General features: G+C 55.3%; 1 protein-coding gene across 3 annotated transcripts in view; it reads right to left on the bottom strand.

Moving 5' to 3' along the window:
- PPFIA1 (PTPRF interacting protein alpha 1) overlaps positions 1-17,243 on the bottom strand; it is a gene marked incomplete at both ends in the record, with an annotated part of 89,379 nt that overhangs the window by 53,474 nt on the left and 18,662 nt on the right. For all 3 annotated transcript variants that reach the window (XM_080699893.1, XM_080699894.1, XM_080699895.1), the window contains one exon: positions 106-207. In XM_080699893.1, the coding sequence (XP_080556019.1) occupies positions 106-207 (102 nt within the window). The remainder of the gene's footprint in view (positions 1-105; positions 208-17,243) is intronic.

The raw sequence follows: 17,243 nt of genomic DNA, 5'->3' as shown, positions 1-17,243 counted from the left end.
GCGCCCACGGCGCAGGCGGCACAGCACCCAGCGCCCAGCGCCTCTGCACGGGGGCGGAGAGCGACGGGCCGCGCGACGCAGGGACGGCAGCCGGACGCCACTGACCCTGGTGTTGTTCCTCTCCGCTTTCAGCTCGGCGATTTCCTCTTCCCTCTCAAGGAGCTGCTCCCGGCACGCGCTGAGCTCTTTCGTGAGTGCGGCGAACTCCTACAAAGCAGCAAAGGAAAGGCATGGAGGAATGAGATGCTCACCTAGGGAAGCTGCCCCGTCCCGGTGTGGGCGGAACCCTGCGCCATCCAGAGAAGGCGTCCACCTACGGCCCGAGACCGGGTGTCACAATGCTATCAGAGCACTTCTGCAGAGGGGTTCTCGGAAGCCTGTTTCTTCAGCCATAACGGAGAGCATCCAGAGGCTGGTTGAGAGGGGCTGTAGGGATGCCGTCCGCGGCCCTCAGCTAGCTATCACACTGACGCTGAGTGCCACGCTGGACACCACGGCGGTGGCAGCAAGACAAGAACTCAGCCAGGCGTGGTGGTGCACACTGGTAATCCCAGCACGTGGGAGACTGAGACAGGAGGATCGCAGTTCGAGGCCAGCCTCAGCTACTTAGGCCCTCCACAGCTTAGTAAAACCCTGTTTCAAAATAAAAAATAAAAAAATAGGGCTGGGGGGTGTAGCTTGGAGGTAGAATACCCATGTTCCATCCCCAGTACCACCAAGAAAAAAAGGGGGGCAACTGTTGGATACTTTGAGAAAAAAGAAAAGAGTGTGTTTAGTCCACCTCGGTCAACCTGCCTGTCACAGACGTGCAGTCTCCAGGCCAGCCCGGCAGGCCTCCCCGAGCCACCAGGAGAAGACGCGTCCCGGCAGAGCCCTGCCACCTTAATCTTCTGTTCTAGGCAAGCAAACTCCCGTCTGCCAGAGCCGTGACTAGGGGCACCCTCCTGTAACCTGGCAGCAAGAGAAGCTCTTTGACCTGTTCCCCGGGAAAACCGCAAAGACGAGACAGAAAGCGCTCTCCACGCTCCCGGCCTTGGCTCAGAGGCGGCAGCGCGGAAGCACCTACCCCAGAAAGGCCAAAAGACAGCAGGAAGGGCCGGAGCCGTTCACAGGAGCCAGCCCCGCCGCGGGGGCCTGCAGTCAGCAAGGTGAGGGCCGCCCGGCCACAGTGAAACCACCCAGGGCGTGCCTGACAACCCGTGGGGAGCTTCAGGCACGACGCCTCAGACCGCACAGGCAGCCAGACTCGGGAGGGCCTCATGGGGCGCGGCGGGCAGCACTTCTCCCACAGGTGCCACGCCGTCCTGGCTGGCACCTCCCTCGGCGGGCTCCAGGTAACCCTGCTCGGTGGGGGACCTGCGGGACTCTTGGTGGCAGGTCAAAGGACGCTGGGCTCGACTAGCTGAACTCAGAGGCGATTATTAGCCACAGAACTGCCAGGTCGGGGGCAGCGCTGGTCCAGGCCCGCCTGAATTTAGGCGCTGGGATTCTGTCCTCGTCCCCGGCGCTCAGTCGGCCGGCCGCAGCCCCAGCCAGCGCCTGGTCCCGAGGCTCCGGCTCCTCTCCTCCCTGACTGCCAGGCTGCTTGTTTTCATGAGTCAGTTCATCTCTTTAAGCACCAGGTTCTGGTTTCGTCTTCACTGCACCTTCCGCCAGCTTCAGAACGAGCGACTAGGAGTGCGCAGCTCCGCAGGGAGCCGGCTGTGAGGACGCCGGCACTAGCCGTCACCACGCGCGTGGGACTCGGCCGGGGCTCACAGCGACAGGTTCCTGACACTGCCCCTGCCTGCTTTCTCAGCCACCTCCAGCCACCGCTCAAACGAAGGCTGGGTGCGGTGGTGCACGCCTGTAATCCCAGGGCTTGAGAGGCTGCGACAGGAGGATCACAGCCAGCCCGACAACTGAGGGAGGCTCTCGGCAACTTAGTAAGACCCTGTTTCCAAATGAAAAATAAAACAGGCCTGGGGGTATAATCCAGAGGTAGAAGGCCCCTAGGTTCCATCCTCGACCACAAAAAAAGAAAGGGAGGGAGGAAAAGAGGAGAGGGAGGAAAGGGGAAGGGAAAGCTCTGCAGACCGGGCCGTCCTAAGCAAGGACTTGCTGCCGCACTTCTTCCTGTGGCCGGGCGTCTGCTCTGGCGCGCAGACCCAGTGTGCGGGTGTGCGGGTGCGGGAGGGCCTGGCTGCCACTCCCCCACATCCTCGTGCGTGGAAAGGCAGGCGCGAGCCCCTCCCGAGGGCAACCGCTGGGGACACAGCTTCCCCGCGCCCTCCAGGCCTCGGTCCCACACTAGGCTCTCCGTGGCGAGGCCCGTCCTGTTGGAGAGCCAGCCTGGGGCGGCTCGGCCGGGTCTTCCCTCCCACCTCCTTGGAAGCCGACTCCTTGGAGCCCCAACGTGTCCAGGGGAGAGTAGCCTCGGACGAGGAAACCTGACTGAAGCCCAGCTTCAAAAGTGAGCCTGATCTAGTCCACGATCCTTTACCCCCTGTAGAAAACAGATTCACAGAATCTGGCAACTACCTGACTCAAAAGAAAAATCTTTCTTTGCACAAAAGAATTCAACAACTGAAAATGTTTCACAGCAAGTTTTAACTCGGGAGTTTAGATAAACATTAGGCAGGAAATTCCAAAGTTTAGGATTCTCAAACGTTCCTACGTGTACTGTTTAAAGGATCTACTGTATTACTATCATAGGAATCTGACTGTCAGCATATCTTTTCTTGTCTTTAGAAAAAAAATGTTAAATTCTAAAAATACCAAGCCAGGCGTAGTGGCACATGTCTGCAATCCCAATAATTGCAAGGCTGAGACAGGAGGATCACAAGTTCAAAACCAGCCTCACCAAACTAGTGAGACTCAGCAACCTAGTAAGACTGTTTCAAAGTCAAAAATAAAAGGTATGGGGTGAAGCCAGGCATGGTGGCTCGTAATCCCACGCTTGTAACCCCAGCATGTGGGAGGCTTAGACGGGGAGACCCAGGTTCCTGGACAGCCCTTTGCGAGGCCCTTTGCAACTCAGTGAGACCCTGTTTCAAACAGGACTGGGATAGTAGCTTGGAGGTAGAATACTCCTGGGTTCCATCCCTGGTAACACACACACACACACACACACACACACACACACACACACACACACACACACACACAGGTATGGGGTGTAGAGCAGAGGTAGAATGCCCCTAAATTCAATTCCCAGTACCACAAAAATAAATTAAATTAAAAATAAAAAGTACTGTAAATCAAAGAGACTTAGTTTAAGGTAACATTCTAGTTACTGTAATCTTCTATTAAAGTTTCAAGCACTTAAGCTGGGCGTGATGGCGCACACTTGGTGGCGCACGCTTGTAATCCCAGCGCTTGGGAGGCTGAGACAAGAGGATCGCACAAGTTCAAAGCCAGCCTCAGATACTTAGTGAGGCTCTCAGCAACTTAGTGAGACCCTGTTTCCAAATAAAACATAAAAAAGAGGTCTGAGAGTGTAGCCCCCCCAGTACCACACACAAAAAAACTTTCAAGCACTTTCTGAAATTTAACAGGAATCACTGGAATTTGTGATCTAAAATTCAAGTCTTAGCCAGAAATGGTGGTATATGCTTATAATCCTAGTACCTGGGAGGCTGAGACAGGAGGATTGCAGGTTCGAAGCCAGCCTCAGCTACTTAGTGAGGCCTTCTGCAAATTAATGAAACCCTGTTTCAAAATACAAAATAAAATAGGGCTGGGGGAATAGCTCGGAGGTAGAATGCCCCTGGATTCAATCCCCAGCACCACAAGTAAATAGGTAACTAAGTCTCAGCAATTCAAATTTGTATTTCCATTTGACATTTTGTGGAGTAAAGGAAAAAATAAACACTAAAACTGTTTGAAGAATTTGGTTTCATATAATGCTTGAAAATGTCAGTATTTACCATTTCTGGACAAAAGGTTCAGATTAGATAAATTAAACAGTTATTGACCACAATCCATGTGAGGCTACTTTTTTTTCCCCCGGTACTGGGATAGAACTCAGGGGCTTTCTACCTCTGAGCCACTATTTTTAGTCCAGTCCTCTTTTTTATTTTGAAACCAGGTCTCACTGAGTTCCAAAGGGCCTCACTAAGTAGCTGAGGCTGGCCGCAAACTGCGATCCTCCGGTCTCAGCCTCCCAGATGCTGGGGTTACAGGTGTGCGCCCCACACCCGGCTGGGAGGCCCCGTATAAGCCAAGCCCAGGAGTCACGCAGCGCCCTCTCCAGGCACAGAGCCCCCTCCCGCCCTCCCTCGCACTGCGCCTTCTGCCCTTGCTCCCTGCCTCTGGCGACCTCCACCTGGACACGCAGGGCTACATCTCTACATCTAGAATGTCCATCAATAGCGCCATCTTATTTTTAAATTATTTTTCGTTGAGTTCACTAACCTATCTAGAGAAAGAAAATGTCATGGGATAGAATAGTATTCAGCTGTGAAAAGAAAAATTCTGGCACGTGCTGCATGAGTGAACCTTATGGCGTATACCGAGTGGCCTTGCGCCATGACACATACCGCAATCAATCCCTCCTCCTTGGGGCGGAGGCAGGAAGCCAGGCCAGAGGGCAGCCTATGCAGGTCTGGCAAGCTCTCTGCCTGTTCCCCCGCCCGCTATTGCCTGGGAGGCAGGTGCAGGAGCCCCAGGGGCCCTCCTCCGCGGCAGTGCCCGCCGTCCTCAGACGCGCAGCCTCCCTCCGGCCACACTCATGCCAAGCCACTTCAGAACTCTTCACAGGAGCACCTTCTTCCACCACAGCCCGCTGACGGCCACACCGTCCCTGCAGCAGGGGCGCCTCCTGGGTTCCCGCCTGCCCTCGCCCTTGGCTACGAGTCTTCCGGGTGCTCCCGGCCACAGCCCAAATGGTCCCAAGGATGCACCAAGGCAGCACGTCTAGGAGCCGGCGCGCTCGGCCTCTCGCCGGCGGTCACCTGGGGTGGACAGGGCTCGCACCTCGGTCCCGCCCGCCTGTCTCGGGAACGAAGTTAATCCTTGCTCTGTGCTGAGGGGCCCAGCTACACCAATGGCAGCCTGAGCCTACTGTCAAAGTGGAATGTGAAGCCGGCGTAGTGGTGCACACCTGCAATCCTAGCACTTGGGAGGCTGAGACAGGAGGATCACAGGTTCAAGGGAAGCCTCAGCAACTGATGGGACTCTCATCAACCTAATAAGACCCTATTTCAAAATAATAGTAAAGTAGGCTGGGAGTGGAGCTGGGAGGCAGATGCCCCTGGGCTCAGTCCCCAGCACCACAAAACAAGCCAAAGGAATGGAGCAGGGGAAGAGAAAGCCAGCCCTGGATCCAAACTCCGTGGCCGAGAGGCGGAAGGCGCCCTGTGTCTCCCCCGGCTGGCCCAGCCCACCGCAGGGCACTGCACGCAGGCGCAGTGTGGGCCTCACCAGCCCGCCCGCCCGAGGCTCCTCCCATTCCTGCCAACGTTTTTTACTCTTGAGAGAGCTGCATTACTTCAGAGTAACTGAAATGCTGGTGTGACTATTTTATACCAGTGTTTTAAATTCAAAGCGTTGATTCATAAAACATAACCACAGTGCTCCTGTTCTCTACATCCTCAAGATCCAAGTCATAAAACACAAAACCTCCCCACCGTCGCCCTTGGCAGTGTACAGCTGAGTGGTCCGATGCACTCACAAGCTCAGCACCCCAGGCTGCCCCGCGCTCTCTCTGGGGCCGGCACGCACACACGCACCTGCCAGGACGCAGCGGACAGTGGCCAGGACAGTGGCCAGCGGCCAATGCACCAGGCCGCGAGGCGCACGGTGCCGCAGGGCGCGGCCTCAGTCCTTCCGACCCGCTCCTCCTTGGAAGGCTTTTTCTTGGAGACAAAACTGGGCCTCCATGGAAGTTAAGTTTTGCTATTTTATCTTCCTGCTAAAGAGCAAACCAAATTGTTTCTGGTTGCTATAAGCATTTCAGCACTTAAAAATAATTCATTATTTAGAAAACAATATACAATTCCTTAGCATAAGGCAATCTGAAATATTAATATGCATATATGCTTCAAAGTAAACTAAAATATTAGTACAAATGTGTATTTCACATATTTCAGAATTCAATTATAAACTATCAAGGAAAAACCACAGGAAAATGCACTTATTAATTTTTTATAACTCAGCCTGGGGAGAGGGAAAGTCAAATCAGTGAAAAGAATATCCAGGGTAAAGCTCTACGGTGGCGCACGCCTGTAACCCCAGCACTCGGGAGGCTGAGACAGGAGGCTCGCCAAGTCAGAGGCCAGGCTCAGCACCTTAGGAAGTCAGAGACAAAATAAGACGTGGCCAGGGCACCGCTCGGCGGGCACCCCTGACGTGTCCACGAGAAAGCACCAGGGCACCGCTCAGCGGGCACCCCTGACGTGTCCACGAGAAAGCACAAATGGCGAGAGTCCTTTGCTCACCACAGAATGAGGACCTCTGCGGTCTTCTAAGCGCACTTCCACATTGATAGTATTCTTAAAGAACTCTAACGTTTGAAAAGCACATCAGTTCAGAGGAGCTTCAGATCAATGTAGAACGCCAGGAAGCAGGCTAAGAGCGCGTGTGGAGCGCAGTCACACCCAGTTCATATCTAGACTATTTTCAAACTTCCAGCAAAGCAACATTTATAATTTTCGGCACTGTTCATACTTACAAAAATATAACACTTTTCATTCCAAGCATTTCATTCCACAGGTCTACGGCACGAGCCAGGAAGTGACGGACTCAGAGGAAGCCATCTCTAGAGCACGAGGACGCCACAGTGTGAAGACGGCGCTGGGACGGGCACACTGCGGACTTCTGCAGGTATCTTTTGGCCCTAACGAGCTTCTAAAAAGCTAATAGGAGCAGTGAGAGAAAGAAGCTAGGAACAGAGGACTTTTAACAAAAAAATTATAAATTAAAAAAATAAACTACACTCTGTTTAAAGGCAGGTGTGGCGGTGCACACCTGTAACCACAGTAGGTGGGAGGCTGAGACAGGAGAACCACAGATCCGAGGACAGCCTCAGCAACTTTGCGAGGCCCCACCACCACCATAACTTAGTGACACTTTTAAAATTTTTAAAAAGGGCTAGAGGTATATATAGCTCAGAGGCAGAATGCCCCTAGGTTTAATCAGTACCACATGAAATAAAATTATAATATTTAATAAAATATAAACTTACAAAATTATTTAATCTTTCTGAACTGGTAATAAGGTATACCCAGAAAAATTTCTCTCCTAGCCCTGTTCTTCAATCTGCACAGAAGGTGACCAAAATTACAACAGGCTATCTGTTCATAGTGTGTGGGTAACATGGCATTCTACCTATGAGCTACATATGAGCCTTTGCTTATTTTTTATTTTAAATCAGGGTCTTGTTAAATTACCATGCCTGGCCTCAAACCTGGGATCCTCCCGTCCCAGCCTCCCAAGTATACTGGCCTGACAGAAGTGTGCCTCTGCACCAGACAAGTTTTTGAATGTGTGTATAAACAAATCCAGCACTTCTCTCTTGCCTAGGATAAGCAAAAATGTAACGGGAAGATATATGTGTGTCAATTCACAACATCCTCCTTTTTTACAGCTGCACGCACATCACCCAATGCCAAAGTCATCATTTCATTTTTAGCATGTGGTAAGCTAATGTTTGTATGTACTTATTTATTTTGCAGGTCTGGGGATGGAGCCCAGCTATACCCCCAGCCCCATTTTTTATTCTTTGTTTTGTTTGTTTATTTATTTATTTATTTATTTATTTATATTTATTTATTTATTTTGGTGGTCCTGGGGATGGAACCCAGGGGCCTTCTACCTCCGGGCCACACTCCCATAACTATTTTATATTTTATTTGGAAACAGGGCCTCACTTAGTTGCTGAGGCTGGCTTCGAACCTGCGATCCTCCTGTCTCCGCCTCCCAAGAGTGGGGATTGCAAGTGTGGCCACCACGCCCGGCTTTATTCTTTATTTTGAAACAGGGTCTCACTGACTTGCAAAGGGCCTCGCTATGCAGCTGAGCAGGCCTGGAACCACGGTCCTCCTGTCTCCGCCTCCGAATGCTGGGATGACGAGTGTGGCCACCGCGCCCGGCTTTGGAAGCTAATTTGAATGCTTCTGAGTCCAATCTTTTACTATTACAAAACAACACGGCAGCAAACAGCCCTGCCATTCTGCACATGTGCCAGGTGTGTCCTAGGATATATCACAGGATTTTTTTTTCCCCCGGTACTAAGTATTGAACCCAGGGGCATTCTACCTTCGAGATACACTCCCAGCCCTAATTTTTTAAATTAATTTTTTTAAAAATGTGTGTGTGTGTGTGTGTGTGTGTGTGTGTGTGTGGTAGTGGGATTGAACCCAGAGACATTCTACCTCCGAGCTAAACTCCCGGCCCGATTTTATTTCTTATTTAGAAATAGGGTCTCACTAAGTTGCGGAGGGACTAAGTAGCTAAGGCTGGCCTCGAACCTGCGCTGCTCCTGTCTTAGCCTCCAAAGTACTGGGATTACAGGTGTGTACCACCATGGTCGGCTAAGTCATAGGATTTTAGTGGATGCTTCTAAACCATTGCCACCGGCCAGGAACCCACAAAACAGCTGCACTCTGTCCCCGTGGAATCGAAGCTTGGGGGAGTCCCTAGTTTCTCACGCTAACCTTTGTTTCTGGCTCTCCATTTCCCGCTGTCTTTGTGCAGGGTCCCCAAACCTTCTCGTGTCCCTGAGTGAGCCTGGACAAGAGGTGGAGGAGCTGGAAAGGCTGTGTGCTTTCCGCGACCCGGGAGGTGTGACACTGCTGGCTCACGGGGAACGAGAGGCTCGCAGGAACACTTCTACCTTTTGCCCCAGCCGACAGTCTGCCATTGAGTGCGACGCGGTCCCTACTAGATCAATGGCCGTTAATTTTTCTCTTACCACATGCAAATAACTGATCTGCTTTTATATATACTATACTAACACGTTTATATAGTAAGCACCTCTTTCATGGTCCCATTTTTTCTTTGGAATGGCTTCTGATTGCCTTCTCTTAAGCCCAAACACTCATTAACAGGAGGTATAAACATCTGTCTTATGTCTCCTAGTATAGCTATACCCAAACATTAACACTATGAAATATTTTAGCCCAAGATAATTTCCTTTTATTTGTTTTCTATTACAACGAGGGCACTGTAGCTCTTCTTTTAAATCATGTGTTTATGTAGGTTTTTTAGTGAATGTCGTTTTACGATAACAACGCACGTTTTTGGTACTAGGGACTGAACCCAGGGGCACTCTCCCTGCGAGCCACATCCCCAGGCCTACGAGCTTCCTGCCAGGCCTCGGCCACTTAATGTCAGAGTGAGGAAGGCTCGGTTAGGACAGCAGACTGAACAGTCAACACTAACTCAGACCCAAGCTTCAACACTGATGGAAACAAACGGCAAGGCCGGGCTCGGTGCTGCGTACAACCCCAGCGCTGGGGAGGCCGAGACGGAGGGTCGCAGGTGGAGGCCAGTCGCAGGAGCAACTCAGTGAGACCTTGTTTCAAAATAATAAAACAGGACTGGAGGTGCAGCTCAGAGGTTGAACCAACAGGCAGGCAGGTTGGTCAGTAGATAAACTGTCTTTCTAGTTGCAAGTTAAGTCACTGTACGTAACATGCATTTTTGTTTCCTTCCTTCCTTCTTTCCTTTTTTGTGGCACTGGAGATTGAACCCAGGGCAGGGCATCTATCTCCAACCTACACCCTCAGCTCTACCATTTATTCTTTATTTGAGACAGGGTCTCACTAGGTTGCAGAGGGCCTCACTGAGCAGCTGAGGCTGGCGTGAACCTGCCACCCTCCTGTCTCAGCCTCCCAAGTACCGGGATTACAAGTGTGCACCACCACACTCGTCTGCCTGTTTTGTACCTAGTTCTACATTGGGCTTTTTGGGGGTTGCTGGGGTGGAACCCAGGGCCTCCTGCATGCCAAGCAAGCACTCTAGCGGAGGACCGTCCCCTGCCCTACCCCACGCACCTAAAGCAACTCCAAGAAACCCTCACACTGCCTTCTTTGCTGTGACAAGCCACCTTTTGGTGAGCCATCTGGGCATCCTGTGACGCCATCATGGGAGGCACTGCCACATCCGCACCTTGAGGAGGAGCCATCTGCTCTACCTGCGGGATGCCAGCCTCAAAGCTGCCGCATGTCCTAAGGCAATGGCCCGGCCTGTGAGGCCGGCAGCAAGGCCTGGGCTGGGCCCCTCCTCTGGCCTGCCGGCTGGTGAAGCTCTCTCCCGCCCACACCGAGGGCTTCTCCAGCAGGCCCAGCTGCTGTCCTCTCGCTCAACTCAATCCACACGGCTTAGGTAGATGCGGCGTCACACTGCACAGGTAGGCTCGGTCCCACCAGACTGCCCCACCGCAGCACCAACCCCGGCCCCAGCCCCACCATCTGTGTGTCCGACCAAATGACCAGAGACCAGGTCCTGAGGCCCCCTATGCATTTGACTATGTTTCTGGAGCTGCTCACAGAGCTCGGGAAGGTGCTCACACTCACCCACCCATGAAGACCGTCGCTCAGGCCCCGGTGATGTCCAGATGAAGAGATGCACAGGGCGGGTGGCCTGGGAGGGTGCGGGCCCCAGCGCGCAGTGCCTCCGTGTGGCCAGCGGTCTAAGAGCTCCCAGCCCGTCCTTGCGGGTTATGGAGGCTTCACGATGTAGGCACGAGTAACTACATCACTGGCCACTGGTGCCCAGCCTTCAGCCCCTCCGCTCTCCCAGGAGACTGGGCACGGGCTAAAGTCCCAACCCTCTAACCTGCCTAGGCCTTGCTGGTCACCAGCCACTCCTGAAGCAATCTAGGGGCCTTCAGTCACCAATCAACTCGTACAGAACACACTTCTGCCACTCTCTGGAAATTCCAAGGGTTTTAAGAGATGTGGCCAAAGGCAGAGACCACACTCTGTGCACATGTGCATACACACAAGGCTTTCATTTGCTCTGGAGATCAAAACCAGGGGTGCTTGACCACTGGCCTACAATCCCAGCCCTTTTCATTTTTTATCTATTTTGAGACAGGGTCCTGCTGCACTGCCAAGGCTGGCCTTCAGTTTGTGATCCTCCTGCCTCAGGCTCCAAAGCCGCCAGGATTGCAGTTATGTGTCACCGCGCACGCTGTTTGCTTTGTTGTGTTTTGTTAATTTTTGAGACAGAGCCTCACTATAAGACTCCCAGGCTGCCTCAGACCTACAGTCCTTTTGCCTTAGCTTCCAAATAGCGGACACTGAAGAGGTGTGCTCCTGGCCCAGCTTATATCTCATGTTATATTATAATACCACACGGATCTTGCTCAGGAACTGCCTTGTAGCTTACAGGCTAGCAAATCTCTGGAAAAATTAGGATATTCACATTTCCCTTACTTCCAGTTTTACTTGGCACTTTTTTTTTTTTTTTGGTGGTACTGGGGGTGGAACCCAGAGGCTTTCTACCTCCAGGCTATACTCCCAGACCCATTTTATATTTTATTTGGAAACAAGGTCTCCCTAAGTTGCTGAGAGCCTCACTAAGTAGCTGAGGCTGGCTGTGAACCTGCGCGATCCTCCCGTCTCAGCCTCCCAAGCGCGGGGATTACAAGCGTGTGCCACCACGCCCGGCATTACTTGGCACTTTTTAAGGACCCTTTGATTTTGTAAAGGGAACACATTAAACTCTTGTACATGTGACTAACAATCTGCAAAACACTCCTAAAAATGCCTCGGCTGCGGGCGCTGGGAGGCCTTCTCCAGGCCTTCATCACGCGTGGAGGAGGACAAGAGACACGCGTGGCCCTCGCGCTCAGCGACCGCTCCTCAGCAGGGCCACTCCGACCCCGCCCTGCAGGTTCTATCCAGAGCAGCCCCGGCACTGACGGCCCGACACTGCCCCATGGGGCCTAGAACCTGCATGGAGCTCCTAAAGAACTCCAGAAGCGCTGGTAAAGCCGGGCGTGGAGGCGCACGCCTGCAACCAAGCACCTGGGAGACCGAGGCAGGACACTCACCAGTTTGAGGCCAATCTGAGCAGCCTTGTGAAATGAAATAAATGTTTCAAAATAAACAGGGCTGGGAGTGTAGTTCAGAGTAAAATACAAAGAGGAAGAAAAGGGGGACAAAAAAAAACCAGTGATGGAGAATGCCAGCCGGCATTTTCACGGCCACAGAAGACGGGGGCTGGAGGCTGGGCCTCGGCAGCAGGCCGCGCGCACCGGAGGCTGGGCCTCGGCAGCAGGCCGCGCGCACCGGAGGCTGGGCCTCGGCAGCAGGACGCGCGCACCGGAGGCTGGGCCTCGGCAGCAGGACGCGCGCACCGGAGGCTGGGCCTCGGCAGCAGGACGCGCGCACCGGAGGCTGGGCCTCGGCAGCAGGCCGCGCGCACCGGAGGCTGGGCCTCGGCAGCAGGCCGCGCGCACCGGAGGCTGGGCCTCGGCAGCAGGCCGCGCGCACCGGAGGCTGGGCCTCGGCAGCAGGACGCGCGCACCGGAGGCTGGGCCTCGGCAGCAGGACGCGCGCACCGGAGGCTGGGCCTCGGCAGCAGGACGCGCGCACCGGAGGCTGGGCCTCGGCAGCAGGCCGCGCGCACCGGAGGCTGGGCCTCGGCAGCAGGCCGCGCGCACCGGAGGCTGGGCCTCGGCAGCAGGACGCGTGCACCGGAGGCTGGGCCTCGGCAGCAGGCCGCGTGCACCGAGCCGCCCGCCCCTTAGTTTCTGGCGTGGCTTTGCAGGCACGGGCTCAGAGGCAGCAAGCTCCCTCGCTAACAGGCAGCTACTCCGGAATGGAGCACGGGCGACGTGCGCGGCCGCCCTGCGGTGTCTGCTAGGGGATCTCCTCTCGCTCTGCTGCGCTTCGAAAATGGAAAGAGGAGCGGAAGCCGAGTGGTCCCCGGTATCTATGGCTACCTTCACAGCAACTTCCTGATGTTCTGCTGACAAGCCAAAGAAACACAGCGCTCTAGTGTTTAAACCACATAGCGAGGGCTGAACTAGTCACTATAACTGAACTTGAAAGGGCTTTGATTTCTCTCATGCACTTTTCATAACAAGAGCGACACTGCCTACCAGAAAACGACACAGCCGACTGGTGGACCCGATAAGAAGAAAGGGCTATTGTCGCCAGGACGCGCCTGGGCTCGCCCGCCTCCCGGCCCACGCAGCCCTCCCCGTGCCCGCGCAGGCTGCGTCCATCACGCCCTCCCACGGAAGCTTCTCAGCGGGCCTCTCCAGCCCTTGGCGACAGCGCTTTCCTGCTTCTGCCAACCCTGCTCCACACTTCCCTGGCCTGGCATCCCCTCCAGGGCCTAGCCCTGCACCCTGCTGTGTGCCTCCTGCAGCAGCCTCGCTGGCCCCGCTGGCCAGCCCCACGACCTCCTGCAGGCCAACTCCAACGTCAGCTTCTGATTCCCCACCTCCTCCTCTTTCTTTTTACTACCCCACCCCGGGACTTGCTAAGCTGCTGAGGCTGGCCCCCCAAGTACTGGGATTACAGGCCAGCAAGGCACCCAGCTTCCCCACCTCCTGAAGCTCTTCTCCAGCTCCCCTGGAGAGCGGGCCAGGCCCTCCCTGGGACTCTGGCTGCTAACAGTACGGACTTCCTGAGTCGACTTGCACTCCATACTCCCGAGAGAAAGGACTCTTCCATCACCGCGGGAACCCCAAGCCGGGGAGAGGACCAGCCAAGTGTCGGTGCCCACACATAAGTACGGTGGAATTCCATCACCGCACCCGACTGCGGCTCACCACTCCATCGCTGTCCTCAGCCTGCGGCCCAGCGGGACCAGAGACCCTGGCACAAGCAGCTGTGCCGTAACTTAACAAGAAGGCAGCGCGAATGAACCCGAGTCTGGGTAGAAAGCTGAAGGCGCTTTATTAGGGCTCTTCTTTCGATGGCTCCACTTAGTAGATAGAAATACAGGTCCAACAGTGAGCAGTCCTAGTCATGCAGCTGTCTGACTGGACAACCACCACCTAAGGCACCTGCTGGTGCTCGGCCTTGGGCTGCTGAGCTCCGCTTTTGTTTAACGCTCTCGTCTCCAGCTAACTTTCATAGATACTACATTTCCTCCTCAGCACTCCAGCAAGGCGCACGTCATCACTCACTGTCCAGATGAGCCGCAGACCCGGCAGCCTGCAGCTGGCCCGTGTCCCGGCTGGCTATGCCCGCGGACGCTGCCTGCAGGAGAGGCTGCGCCGCGGACCTGAGCGCGGCCGCCTGGAGCGCCTGGCTGCGCCGAGAAGGCGCTGCGGAGAGGAGCCTCACGGCAGCCCTCACGACGCCTGCCCACAACGCTGAGGCAAAGGAGCGCCCGTTCACCGATGACAAGACACACTGGCCCAGACCAGAGGGCAGCAGGCTGCGGAAGGAGGGAGATCAAACACTCAGTGCCTAGCCAGCCACCCACCGGCAGGTGGGGAGGGATGCTGGCTGCTCCAAGGGGAGCTTCGGATTCTTTGGCCCCTCAAAGCTTTTCTCAACTTGATCCTATGATCTCATCTATATTCTCCTTAAAGCGGAGGCTCCTTAAAACCTGGAGCCAAGGCAAATGGCATAAAAAGTAAAATCGGCCCAGTATCAGCCTACCCTTCTATAGACGGAGCAACGGGAGGGCCTGGGCCGACCTCCCCACCGCTTGGCTTCACCTTTAGAGGCTGGGGCTGCAGTGCGGGCAGAGGCACTTGAGGAGGCGTGGACCAAGGGGCAGTGAAGCCTGGTGGGCTGGGTGCATGGGAGAGGGCGAGCCAGAGCAGGGCGCCGGAGACCAGGCTCAAGGAGTCCAGGGCGTCCCTCTGCCTCCAGGGAGGGACACAGCGCGGCTGCTGAGGTGAGACTGGGAGCAGCACGCAGGATGGATGAAGGGACGGGAACACAAAGGTGGGTGGCGTGGGTCATAACAGAAGATCCCAGCGGCCATGGCGACACGCGCCTGTGATCCCAGTACTCGGGAGGCTGAGACAGAGGGCTGCAGGTTCATACTCAGCCTCGGCAACTTAACCAGGCCCTCGACAACGCAGTGAGACCGTTTCCAAATAAAAATAAGTCAGGTGGCGGCGCACGCTTGGAATCCCCGCGCTTGGGAGGCTGAGACAGGAGGATCGCACAGGTTCGAAGCCAGCCTCAGCTACTGAGTGAGGCTCTCAGCAACTTAGTGAGACCCTGTTTCCAAATAAACTATAAAATAGGTCTGCAAGGGTAGCCCGGAGGTAGAAAGCCCCTGGGTTCCACCCCAGTACCACAAAAAATAAATAAATAAATAAAAATAGAGTATGGCTGGAGGTGCGGCCCAGAGGTAGCGTGCCCGTTCCATCCTCAGTGCCCACGCAGACGAATCCGTAAGAGAAGCAGCACGGAGCGCTCCAAAGCTCGGCAAGGCACCTGCGAGCCGCCTCATCACTGTCACCAGCCGGTGAAGGTGCATTTTTTTTAGGGGGGCATACCGGGGATTGAACTCAAGGACATTCCAACCACGCGCCACATCCCTAGCCCTATTTTATGAAATAGGGTCTTGCAAGATTGACGAGAGTCTTACTACTTGCTGACGCTGGCCTCAAACCTGCCATCCTGCGTCTGCCTCCCAAGCGCTGAGATCACAAGCGCGCCTTCACACCCGGCTCCTGTGAAGCCTTCGGAGCAGCCAGGCCCGCTGCACGGGCAGGTCAGCCTGGATGTGTGCTAAAAGACAGGCCTTTGTATCAGCAGAGGCAGGTCCACTGCAGCATGGCCACTGCCTGCACACCTGGCCCTGCTAACCACCACCACCCACAGCAGAAGGGCAGCCCGGGGACAGGAGGGAAGCACCCGGCCAAGGGCGTGCGCAAGCACCAGAGCCTCAACACAGGGAGGTGGTGTGTGTGTGTGTGTGTGTGTGTGTGTGTGTGTGTGTGTGTGGTACTGGGGTGGAACCCAGGGGCTTTCTACCTCTGGGCTACACTCTCAGGCCTATTTTATATTTTATTTGGAAACAGGGTCTCACTAAGTTGCTGAGAGCCTCACTCAGTAGCTGAGGCTGGCTTTGGACCTGTGTGATCCTCCTGTCTCAGTCTCCCAAGCGCGGGGATTACAAGTACGCCACCACACCGGGCAGGAATGTGCTTTCAAGCAAGCTCTTAATTCACTGCTAAACTTCTTTTGAAACAAGTACTTGTAGGACTTGCACAAGAAGACAACCCTGGGTTGCACATTCTTTCCAATTTTACCCTTAACACCTGCCCCCTCCTGCAAGTGCCCTCCTACCCTCAGCTGCCAGCACTCGCCTGACTCGCACTTCCGTGTGACCCTTTCCTGCGCTTGGCCTTCTCTTGGAGATGGACTAGAGCTTACCAGGGCGGGATAGGAGGAAGGCAATCCGCCCACCTTCGGTGGTCTAGGGAAGCCGGGCAGCCTCAGCAGGCAGGCTGTCCCGAGGACCCACTAGCCGCCGCCCCGCCCGCTCCGTCACAGGCCTGCCAAGCCCTCGCGCTGCTGCCGGCGCCCCTGGCATACTCTGGCTTCCGGGGCCTGCGCCCCTCCCCATGGCCAGCGGTCCACCCTGGAAGGACAGCAAGTGGCCAGGAAGCTCTTCCAGGCAGGCTGGCTCCACAGTGCCCAGCAGCAATGGCGGCGGCACAGGGCAGTTTCCAGGAGGAGCGGCCCCCTCAGAACGTTGCCAGCGTGCGAGGTGGCGAGGCCACCCGGCGTCCGGGCCGGCTCCTCCATCATCAGAGACATGGGGACCGCTCGGGACCCTTCCAGCAGCTCGTCACCTGCGCTGACACACGGGCCTAGAAATGGCCCCGACTGCGCGCGTGGACTCAGTAATTGTCTTCTCACGACCCAGAACTCCAGCCAGACAGGAGGCTCAGCAAAAGGTATGAACGCGCTAGAAGCCCCGTTCCTGTGGGCGGGCTGCGCGGGGCGGCCATGCGTCTGCACCCCCCCTCTCCTTTCTTTTCCCACTGCTCGTGACTAAACGCTAGAACCAAAGGAAGAGCATTCTCCACCACAGCCACACTCCACTGCCCCACGCCACAGCGGCCAGCAGAAGGGCCACACTGCGGAGTGCCCACGACACGCCAGGCCCGAGAAGGCGTCACGGAGACCCCCTCGCGCCATCTTGCCCACAACCTGCAGGGCAGGCCTCACGCTGAGCGACACAGCTGAGGTGACAGCCAGGCCCAGGGCCCACGCTCCCACGCACGACCTCAAAGCCACCCGTACTAATAAGCAATTCCCACAGGAAGCCACAGAAACCAGCACGACAAAATGCTCCCGAGTCCCTTTTGACTCCTGGGC

This window comes from Muscardinus avellanarius (assembly GCF_963383645.1).
Source record: "Muscardinus avellanarius genome assembly, chromosome: 1".
NCBI classification, from domain to species: domain Eukaryota; kingdom Metazoa; phylum Chordata; class Mammalia; order Rodentia; family Gliridae; genus Muscardinus; species Muscardinus avellanarius.
This window is presented reverse-complemented; position numbering and strand designations above follow the sequence as displayed.